The 12,282-nt window shown below is 35.2% G+C and overlaps 1 protein-coding gene across 1 annotated transcript in view; it reads left to right on the top strand.

Moving 5' to 3' along the window:
- The window catches only part of CASK (calcium/calmodulin dependent serine protein kinase), a 441,363-nt gene that overhangs the window by 411,665 nt on the left and 17,416 nt on the right, over positions 1–12,282 (top strand). Inside the window, 3 exon segments of the mRNA XM_028522590.2 lie at positions 3,418–3,533; positions 10,548–10,628; positions 10,738–10,818. Coding sequence (XP_028378391.1) covers positions 3,418–3,533; positions 10,548–10,628; positions 10,738–10,818 — 278 coding nt within the window.

The following is a 12,282-nucleotide window of genomic DNA, read 5'->3' as shown; positions in this document are numbered from 1 at the left end:
CTCCTAACCTAAAATAAAGAAGTAAACTTAAAAAAAAGTGTCAGTGAAGGAGAGAGAGTAAGACACATGAAGGACATTCTCCTCAAGAAAACAAAAGAGCCCTGGCTGGCATAGCTCAGTGGATTGAGCGCAGGCTGCGAACCAAAGTGTCGCAGGTTCGATTCCCAGTCAGGGCACATGCCTGGGTTGCAGGCCACGGCCCCCAGCAACCACACATTGATGTTTCTCTCTCTCTCTCTTTCTCCCTCCCTTTCCTCTCTAAAAATAAATAAATAAAATCTTTTTGAAAAAAGAAAACAAAAGAGAACATTTCCCAACTCATCTCATGATGCCAGCAGTTCCTAATACCAAAATTCAATAAAGGCAATTCAAGGAAACTACAGTGTCCCTCATGAACATAGATATAAAAGTCCTCAGCAAAATATTAGCAAATTGAATCCAGAAATATATAAAAAGGATAATACATTTTGACCCAATGGAGTTTGAACCGGAAATGCATGGCTGGTTCAACATTTGAAAACCAGTCATATTAATGACCCAATCCTCCATATTAACGGACTAAAAAGAAAATCCACCTGATTTTATCAATGGATTCAGGGAAAGCATTTGATGAGATTCAACACCCACTCATGATCAAAGCTCTCACAAACTGAATTAAAGGGAACTTCCTTAACCTGATTGAGAGTATCCACAGTAAACCTACAGCAAACATTATTGGAAAGGAAAAAATATTGCAGGTGATATGATTCTTTGTGTAGAAAGTCCAAGGAATCTATAGGTAAACAGACAATATGAGCGTTTAACAAGATGGCTGATAGAAAATCATTATACAAAAATCAATTATATTCCTATTTACCAACAACAAAAAGAAAATGAAAAATTTTAATATACCATATATAACACCACCTACAAACCCATAATACTATAAAGTATTCTTGTGAAAAATATGGAACTTAAATTTGATCAGGCCTCTTGATCTAATTGCCCATTTGCAGGAAAGGGAAACACAGAGGGACTTACTGAAGACACCACAGAGATGAAATCAGAAAAATCTAGAATTGGAAACTATAGGACAAACAACCAGTTTCTGCAACAAATAAATTGCAAAAAGAAAAAAAGAAGAGAGGGACCCTATAGATTTAAAGGGAATTTAAAATAGTTAAGGAGGAAATAATACAAACAGATTTGTTTCTAAACAATCTGGGGTGGGTAAGTTGTAAATTAAACAAAATAATCCATGAGTCAGTAAGTGCTGAAGTTGGATTTTAGGTACTTGAGGTTCATTACAGTATTCTCTACTTTTAATGTACATTTGAAATTTTTGATACTACAAAATTTTTAAAATACATTGATAAAACTCTTCTTTTAAATGAACAACCTAGGAATAAATCTAATACAGATGTTCAAAACATTTACAGGATAAATTTTAAAATTTATTGAGACATTAAAGAAGACCTAAATAAGTAGAGAGACATATTGTATTCATGTACTGCACGACTCAATATTATAAAGATGTCTATTCCTCCCAGAATGATTCAGTGCAGTCCCAACCATTTTTTTAAATTGATGGGCTAATTTTAAAGTTTTCATGGAAATTCCCAAGATCATGAATAGCCAAGATGCTCTTTTAGAAGACTAAGGAGGGAGATCATACTCCACCTGATGTCAGAACTTATAAAGCTGGAGGGGGGCAAGGAGGGGAAATGGAGGGCATAGTAATTAAGTTAATAAGGTATGGATATAGAGATGCTCAAAAGATCAATTGAAGAAAACCCTAAAACACTCCCACACATTAAAATAGTCACTAGTGAGGAATGGGTAGACTTTTCCATAATTCATGGTGGGACAATTGGGTATCCCTGGTGGGGGGATGTGTACAAGACAGACAATCCCTAACTTCACACCATACATAAAAATCAGTGTAAAAATCAGTAAGTTCTAGTGTATTAGAAACCAAAATATGAGAGACAAAACTATAAACTCTTGAGAAGGTAATGTTGGAGTATATCTTCAGAGACAAAGAAAGATTTCTTACAGAAGATATGAAAAATACTTCCCATAAAAGATTGCCAAAGTGACTAGATCAAAACTAATAAGTTATATTCATCAGAAGATACCATAAAAAGGATAAAGCAGGTAAGCCACAAAGTAAAAGACATCTGCAATATGTATAACTAAGAAAGGTGTAATATCCAGACCATATAAAGAATTGTTATAAATCAAAAAGACAGACAACTGGATAGGAGAATGGTTAAAAGACTTAAACAGGCACTTTACAAAAGAGGAGTGCCAATAAACATGAGAAGGTGTTCAATCTCATTAATAATCAGTGAAACGCATACTCAAAATACACTGTTACTTGCCCACCATGATGGCTAACCTTAAAGACTAATAATACCAAGTGTTGTCAAGATAGTGGAACAGTAGGAACTCTCATATACCCTATGGAGTGTACATCAGTACCCCGTTGGAAAATAACTTGTTTTCAATAGCATTTTATGGCATTCTGATAGTGATTTTGGATTCTCCTTATATATGGCTCACTCAGGGACCCCTAGTCAGTTGGTCCACAAGCAAAATAATTAAATAAGCAAAATCTTCTATGGAAATATCACACAATTATTTGCTTAGAGCGCAACTTATAAACACATTTGTGTATATGTTACAGGTGGTGAATATTATGATGTAGAACAAACTTATAATTTCCTGATTGTAATTCTAACTGTGGATTTAATCATAGCATTTTTTTCTATCTTAGATTGGAATCTCCGTGTAGTAATAGTGTCATTTATTAAGCATCTACTATGCCTGCCACTGTGCTAGGGACATTATTAGCACTTTTTGTTCTAATCCATCCAAAAGGCTCTAAGAGGTTAAGGAACTTGCCGGTAATGTACTGGCTAAGAGCATAGGCTCTGGTGCCAGACTCTTCTCCTTCTCCCACTTATTAGCTGTGTGAATTGGGGCAAATTATTTAACTTCTCAGTCCTTTGATCCCCTCACCTGTAAAATGGTGATGCAATTTTATGTGTTTGAAAAGACTAAATGAGTTAATACAAGTAAACTTCCCAGAAAAGCACCTAACACTAAATCAATAAAAGCTAATTAAGTGATAGTCAACCCAGACCTTTCCACTATATGTCATGGTCATATGTTTAGGCTCCTCATCTGTGTTATCATTTAGTATATGCCCAAGGAACACAATGTCATTTTATTATAAGCCTGTGTTTTTAAACCATTTCTAGGAAATTGTTGTGAAAGCCAAAGAACAACCTTTATCTGAATGACTTGAAAAACTTGTGAGGGGTATGTTCATGCAGGTTGATGTAAACTCTTCAAAATGGTTATTTTCCCCTTTTATCAATATAAAACTATACATTAGTTTCTTTTCTCTTTCTTTCTTTCTTTGTATGCTAGGCGAGTAGCTTGCATCGCCATGGAGAAGACCAAACAGGAGCAGCAAGCCAGCTGTACTTGGTTTGGCAAGAAAAAGAAGCAGTACAAAGACAAATATTTGGCAAAGCACAATGCAGGTAGGGGAAAGAATGACTGTTATTGAGGCCAGTGGCACATCTCAAAGACTGAAACAGATGTCATACCTCGATTCAGTCTTCAGAGTTCTCTATCCAAAAATTCAAACATATGAGATCTTCATCAATTTGCAAAAATGTTACAAAACCCCTACCATCAATTATTATGTTGGTTGTTTGCCGGATACTTTACAGAGCTGTACTTTATAGAAAGAAAATGTTATTTGGAAATAGTATTCTCCGGGACAAAAAGAACCCAGTACATTAAGTTGTCCCCTGAGAAATGAGAGCTTGAGAGTTCGCTGAGTCACCAGGATTCTTGCCTCCTTGCTGAGATTTGTCTTGAGCAAACACCATTGCTCTTGGCTCCTCTCTGGCCCAACTTAGGCTTGGCCCTAGGACACATTTCAAAGGGCAGAGGTGCACTCTTAACAGAGAGCTGTGCTGCACATGGTTCAGTGATTGGTCTGAAAGAGCACAAATGACATTGGAAACTAATTTGGTTTAGTCAGTTTCTGTGACTAGTCTTCTCTCACGATATTTCCTTGGCTCCTAAAAGACCAAAGCATTATCTTGACCTTCCCTTTATGGTATGTTTATCTATATGGAAGCTTGCATGTACATAACACAAAATATTCACTTGTTTGCCAAAAACTGAAATGAACACCAAAAAAAGCATGATCTGTCACTGCAGAATTCCCAGAAGACTTACAGGATGTAATTTAAGTTAAAGAAAATGCATGGTGATATGTAGAGTGGGATTTATGTGTTTTCCATAACTTCTTAATATGACTGCTTTTTAAGGAACTTTTCCTGAGGAATTACAAGTCCCAACAATGGTGTTAGATTTGTTCCCAAGGTTTCAGAAACAACTCCGTAAATCAAACATGTGGCAAAAAATCAAGTGAATGCAATTATGCATACCCAATTTGACAGTATAATATTTCTGACAAATAAAAAATGCATCCGTCTCTGTAGAATGTTATAATGTATGTTATTAGAATTCATTAGGAAAAAATATTTAGAAACTCTGAATGGTTTATTCCTTATTCAGAGAATAAAAGTAAACATTTTGAAGTACTATGTAATGTGGAATAAATGTAAGTGGCCACATTTTATTTCCAATAAATTGTATCATTTCTGATTATGTACCACTGTAGAGCACTAGTGTGATAATAGCTGTTTTTTGTTTTATAAAAGGAAGAAATATTTAAAGCAGATTAGTTACACATAATTTAGCAACTATTAATTGTAAATGCTCAAGTAGTGCTATTTGAAGACATTCACTGTAGTAGTAGCAGAATGTTATTTAACACAAAATGGCAGTGGTTTTTGCCAAGGGTCCATAGTCACCTTTATTTTCATCAACTTCTAACAGTCTCACATGATGTGTCACCATTTTATTTATATAGATAGATAGATAGATGGATGGATAGATAGATATAAATTTAAATGACATTGACAGATAAATGGCATTAAAATTAGTTTAAACCTAGAAAAGCAAAGAAATTGCTGGTGAAGTCTGTCAATTCTTCATTAGCTTTATATTATACTAATAGAGAGCACGTGGACATGAGTATTCAGTTTGCCAATATTCTTTAATTAAGCTCTGAGGAAAAATACAAAGCCAGTTGGTTGAAAAACTAGAACCTCTAAATTCTGACAAAGAATCCATTGAATTGTTCACTTAAAAATTTTGCCTTTTTCTAGCCCTGGCTGGCATAGCTCAGTGGATTGAGCGCGGGCTGCGAACCAAATTGTCGCAGGTTCAATTCCCAGCCAGGGTACATGCCTGGGTTGCAGGCCATAACCCCCAGCAACCGCCAGCAACCGCACATTGATGTTTCTCTCTCTCTCTCCCTCTCTCTATCTCTATCTCTGTCTCTATCTCTCTCTCTATCTCCCTCCCTTCCCTCTCTAAAAATAAATAAATAAAATCTTTAAAAAAATTTTTGCCTTTTTCCCTTTTTCCATGCTTTGACACCCTGGGACATCACTGATCTTCCGTCTGTTTTCCTGATTCATCAGTGGTCCTGCAAACACACCTGCAATCTTAATAGGCAACCTGAGATAAGACCAGGAATTAGCACACCTGACTAACTGCTACTTTCAAAAATCCCTAGGCTCCCATGGGCCTCAAAATAGGGGAATCTCGAATAGCATTAATTAGTCAAGGATATCTTTTCTAATTCTAAAATTCAGTGGATCTCACATTCTTTCATCCATGGGCCTGACAAATGGATATCATTTAATGAAGCCAGGTACTTATTTGCTGTCCCTTATCTCAGGCTTTAGCTCTGGTAAACATTGCCCATCAAGTTTGAAGGGTATTACCCTTGATAAAGAAGGCAAGAGTCTCCTAAGGATAGAATAAAATTGCCTTTTCTCTTTGGACATTATATGTCCTATCCAAAACTATGGACCTGTCCAAGCTCTTGTAAACTTAGAGCTAAGAAATTGGGAGAGATCCACCACTACCACTTTTTTGTTATCTTCAGAATTTCTAAGTAATGGTCTTCTGGACCTCAGAGCCTTCCTTATCATGCTTGCAGTTTCCTCTTATGTGTCGGTATTTGTCACTGTGAATGAGATTCTCCTTTCATGCCCTTTGATAGACAGTCTGAACTTCTTATAGGGTCCTTGCAAAGCCACTCAAATTTCTTTGTAGAACTTGTGTTTAGGCATATTTGTACTTGTCTAGTCAGAATGTCATTGTTAGGGTTCCCTTCCCCACAAAATCATCCGTCATGAGGTCTCCTATTAGTTTTTCTAGTCGGGAGAAGATGTCTACTTTCCTGAACTTTCTGAAGTATGCTGCCTGGCAAGGCCTTTCTGTCACCATCTCTTCCGGTTTCTTCCCCTTCACCAACCAACTCTTCCATTTTGTTCATTAAGTCCAGAAGATCCAGTTGCTTAGTGATTATCTCGACAAGAGATAAAGTCATAAAGGGAAGTCAAGTATTTTATCAGCTGTTCTGCTTTTAGCTATGATAAAAGTTCTTCTTAATATGTGGCACTACCTATATAAAGAATTCTCCAAAGGAAGGAGACAAACACTGGTGACCTCCACCTGGTGGATACTTTGAGAACTTCGAAATATTATGTTCTTTCATACCAAAAACTAGCCAAATGGGCTCATGGGTCACAAATCAAATTATATTTCAGAAGGATTTTTTTTTTTTGCTTTTTCAGAAGTTGATTGTAAAATACAGTGGGAGAACTTTTCATAGTTCTCAGTAAATTAAAATAAGACCCATATGCTTTTGTTTCCTGCTTCAAATACTTGAGAATTCAGCATATATTGATGGCAAGATCCAAACCTTACCATCATTCTGAAGTTGTTTATGTTGTAGTAAAAATGAAGGATGGGAACTTTGTCATTATCTAGAACTGATGAGAATCTTAAGACTAGAATTAATTATTTCCATTTCCCCAGGAAATTGCACATGTCTAGTTAAAGCAGACTTTTCTTCAAACTGTGTGGCCTACATCTCACATGATAAAGTGGCAGTCTATGAGCTGAATGTGACCCATAAATAAGTTTCATTTTCCCCATATACACATGGTGTTTAAAATAATAGTTAATCACATTTGAAAATCAGATATTTAACATAAAATGGTGGCTGTCTGCCTACCAGTGAAAGAACAGAGAATATGGTAACACAAGGCCCACTTTCTCTTTGAATGACTCCAGGTTGTTGATACCCCTTTTCAATCGGACACTCATTCTCTAGACACTCTCTCTAGGATGCACTGTCCCCACTACTCCATTCCTGCAGCAGGCCCAGTCATTTCAACACATTAGCTGCCTGATCACTGCAGGCATTTGAGTGTGCACTCAGCCCAGTGTTACCAGTGTGCAATGTCTTTTCTAATTAAAGGTTTGTACTGTATTTAAAGATACTTCTGGCTTTGCAAAACTGAGACAAGGAATCAATGTTAAAGGCTTACTTATGAAAAGATTCAACTGGAAAGTGGTTACCTAAATACTTGAAAGTGTCATTAATATTGAGTAGCTTACCAGGAAATCAAGATAATATGAGCCAACTATGCCAGACAGTATTTCTGAAGCCTTGGGAATAGATTTGATTATGGTGTGTATTGTGTTTACAGCAAATACATTTTCTGCAGTGCATAAATGATTTAGCCACATTAATTTGATGGGGAAAGTATTGTCATGCTCCTAGAAGAACTATACTCTTGAGGCATTGAGATTCCTCAGCCCTGGGACTTCCAAAATCAGTTTAAGATCAAGTTACTAATGTAAACTTTGAAAAAATATTCATTAGTTCATTTTTTCAATGTTAGAGCCCTGAGCAGAGGTATTTAAATATTCCGTGATACCCTATTTACATACATCCATATGAACATAAAGGGATTTTATAGGTGTGTTTAAATTATGCTTAATGCCACAAATTAGTACTGTTGACTTTAAAAAGCTATAACTCTTTTTTCTTTAATACAGACTACTCTAAAAACAACAAAAAGTGACCCATAATCTCACTGCCCTGTGGACATTTCTCTTTTTAAACAATAAAAGTAATAGGCACATGTGATTAGAAATTGCAAACAGTACAGGAAGGTACAAAATGAAAACCAAAAGGCTTCCACATCTACAGTCCCTGGAGAACTTTTCTTGTAACTATTCCCAGATAAAATTTCTATGCATATGCTAGTTTATAAAACCTACTGGCTTTTATATAAGGGTGTTGTTGAATTTTTATTAAATGGGTTTGTTTCTTAATGTGACTTATTTGCCTCATGTTTAGAATACTGCATGGTAAACTTTCTTTTGTGCATATTATACTTTTATTTTACTAATATATTAAAAGCCATATTTCAATGACCCCTGTACATTTTTCATGCTGTCTTACTCCCAATGGCCTCTGTGCATGTAAGTAACCTGTTGAGTGACTATGCCTCTTTGTTTTTGATGGTTTCCTTTCATTCATTAAGTCCTTTTTTTAATCAGTGAACATCTTAAAACCTTTGAAAGTCCAGTCTTTAAGTGTTCTCCTTATGTTCCTTGTATGTCTTATTTTTCAATATTCTTTTTTATTGTTTCTCAATCCTATGACCATGTGTTGATTTTATTTAGACCAGAGTAACCTCTTCATGCTATTTGTTTATGTTTAAGATATTGATGTGTAACATATCTGTTCATTTGTTTGTGGTGTTGATGGTTAATATCTAACTCATTCTTATGTGTGTGTTTTTTTTAATGACAAAAGTCTTATCTCAGTAGAATTGAAGTTAGGGCTCTGTAGAGGGAAATAAGTGTGTATACCATTCAGAAAGCTTGTATCAGTATCATATTGCTCTTTTGTGAGATGTTTGATTATTTTTACATATTAAAATCTATCAGCTTGCTGATGCACTGCTTTCATAAGCATATGTTTTCTTGATAGAAATATCACTCAGCATTAAGTAGAAAAAGCAATGTCATAAGCATTCTTGATTTTATTTTTGTGAACCTTCGTCACTCCATTACCACCATAGCATGACTAGCTAGCTCTGCTATACAGAGAACCTCACGTTCATTTTGATTTTGTAAGTGTGCCATTCTAAACACAGAAAGCATTTCTTGGTTTTTAGCTGTTGCTAGAGAATATGCTTTAAAGAGTTTTTAGGCAGCCTTTATGGAATCAAGTTATCAAGAGAAAACAAATGCATAAATACCCATTAACATGCACTAACCCTTATTTTAACATACTGGTTTTTTTTTATTATTTTGGGAATGATTGTTAGTTAGTTTGTTTGTTTGTTTCTGATCTGTTACATTCCAGAGTATCCTATTTTGCATTGCAAGGTTCTTTGCTACTGGGAAGATCACAAATGTTAAGGACTGAGCAGATAGTCAAAAGTATTTGGCCATATTGTTTCGGGGAGTAGAAGCTTCTCTTAATGATTGGCTGAAACACCCCAGATTCCTTTATTACACCAGGGAATCAATTTTATTGAATTTCTTTCAAACCCTCTGAAATCTGTAGCATATTCCATATCGTTTAAAAAAGAAATTTCAGTGTGCCTGAAAACATCTGGGTATGACCATGCAAAAATAAAAAATATTACAAGAAACATAGATACATGATTTTAGCCTTCTTGCGAGCTCGAATGTGTTTGAGAATTGGACTGCCTTAAACTTCAGCAGGAATGGTTATCCTCTTGGGAAAGTTTTTATAATAGTTTTGTTAAGAGGTAGGTTTCCAAAAACATTTTTAAAGTATTTCTTCTCAGTCTATAATTATTAGAGAACTCCCTTCTGCAAAGGTTTTCAAGCTCACATTCTGCTCCATGCTTCTTTCCATTCTGTTCATCCTGATTTACTACTCACAGGCCAACAGAGTTTGGGACCCAGAGACGCATGTCATTCTACTTATATTCCCAAGACTTTCCATTGAATGGATAGCTGGGTTACAATAAAACTTGTGAGATGCTCATTTCAAAAGCTTGTGAAATCATAGTTACAGAACTTGACTTTGAAAGAATCTAGCATGCTACTTTCAGTGACTTTGTTCAAAGAAAGAACCATGAAGTTAAAGACCATCTGTCCATGCATCCCGCAGCCATTTCTAGAAATAATCTAGCTGACCTCTTTCTTGGTTAACTTTAATTGCATTCATACTATATTCATGTCAGTCACTGTCTGCTGGCTTTTTCATTTTTAGTATTGCTGATTTCTTGGAATTGCAAAAATATGAACAGCATGTGGTTTTGAATGAATCCATATGATTTGTCAGATACTGCATGAAAAGATATGCAGTATCTTTTAGAATTCGACTCTCATGCATGTGCTCAACATAGCTCTGGATGCCCCTGCTTCTAAAGTGCATTTTCATGGGCTTAAAAATGAAATCTTCTACCAAAAGATTGTGACTTAAATCTACTATAAGTTGGATTCATATTTTGTAAGACATGGTTTTACCATTACTTTAGTTTTGCCAGTAAAATTATAATTTACATACATGAACTGTTCTTTCTGCAAATTTACCTTTGTTCTAAATCTTTGCATTTTAGTGTTTGATCAATTAGATCTTGTTACATATGAAGAAGTAGTAAAACTGCCAGCATTTAAAAGGAAAACACTAGTCTTATTAGGTAAGTCTGATTGTATAAACACATGGCTATCTTACTGTCATCTTCAAAACATTTTGTGAATATTATTTACAACGGTCGATTTTAACTTTCTTTTTTTAAAATGGTATAGGTGCGCATGGTGTTGGGAGAAGACACATAAAAAACACCCTCATCACAAAGCACCCAGATCGGTTTGCATACCCTATTCCACGTAAGCAATGTCTCTCTTTTAAGTATATTTTTTCTAGTACTTGTTTACTATTGTAATTTGTATATTTTTCTGATTACATTAGTACTAACTGTTTACTATAAAAAATTTGGAAGATCCAAAAAAGAACAAAGAGAAAAGGAGTTAATAACCCCAGCCCCACTCCCCTAATAATAGTGCTATAGATATTTTGTTTTATACCCTTCCAGACTTCTCTTAGTGCAAATATGTGTAGTGTGTGTATTTATTTGTTATTGATGACTCAGATGAATTATTCTTCAGAAAAATATGTTTTAATGATAGTATAGTTTTCTTTGATGCAATATTTTTCTTAGTAACTAAATTGTTGAGTCTTAATCACTTTCAAAACCCAGTCAACATGTTACCAGTTGTTTATTATAAAGAACTTTAAATCTGTAATATTTTAATTCCTCTAATTTTCTTTGTCTTACCCTTAACCTCTTGCCCTCTTTCAGGAGTGTCCAACCTTTTGGCATCTCTGTGCCACACTGGAAGAAGAAGAGTTGTCTTGGGCCACACATTAAATACATTGCAACATGTAATCACAAAAAAAATCTCATAATGTTTTGAGTAAATTTACGATTTTGTATTGGGCCACATTCACAGCCTTCCTAGGCTGTATGTAGCTGACAGGCTGCAGGTTGGACACCCCTGCTTTGTTTCCTCAATTATAAAATGAAGTAATTCTAGAGATATGAAGAGCATTTGAGATCATGTGAAGCACTTAGCAGATACTAGATAAATAGTAGCCATCTTAACACTATAATTTTATTATTATTACTATTCCAAAGTTTAAAATTTGAATCCCAAAAGCTTTCTAGCAGTTACAGCTTTGTTCATGGCAAGAAGAACTAAAGGAGAATGTGTTTTAAAAGCAGCAAGAGAAAAATGTGAAGACTGGCTCTATCCCGTAGGGCTTTCATGCCTTCCTGAAGCCATGGCAACACTACTTACTGTTTTCTCTGCACCCCAGAGAGCCATGAGGCTTCATTAGACCACCTTCATCCCGGAACACTGCCTGATTTACACACAAAAGAAATTCATCAAATATTTTTTCAACTGGGACCACTGGGGTTTTCTAATAAAACACTTTTAAATATTCTTTTACTTCTCTTTATGTCTAGATCATGAATACAGCAAGCTTAGCCAACATTTAGTTTTTTCTCAATCATGTAACAATTGAACTTTCATGTTGTTAAATGGCCAGTTAACTAGCTCAGTTGTAAAGTGTAATGTTGCTAACTCAGTCATGTCTGCTCTCTAAAATATTTGGCCCCAGATGTATGCATACCATATGTTTACCTTCCAAAATGACTAAAGGTAGTACAACATTCACATAGTATATGCCATTTATTCAGCTTTTCACGTATCTGGGAAAATGGTACTTTTTTTTTTAATCCACATTTTAATGTCCATGAGCACTCAGCAGTTCTAATAGTTTAGTCA

This window comes from Phyllostomus discolor, chromosome X, assembly GCF_004126475.2.
Source record: "Phyllostomus discolor isolate MPI-MPIP mPhyDis1 chromosome X, mPhyDis1.pri.v3, whole genome shotgun sequence".
In the NCBI taxonomy this organism is placed as follows: domain Eukaryota; kingdom Metazoa; phylum Chordata; class Mammalia; order Chiroptera; family Phyllostomidae; genus Phyllostomus; species Phyllostomus discolor.
This window is presented reverse-complemented; position numbering and strand designations above follow the sequence as displayed.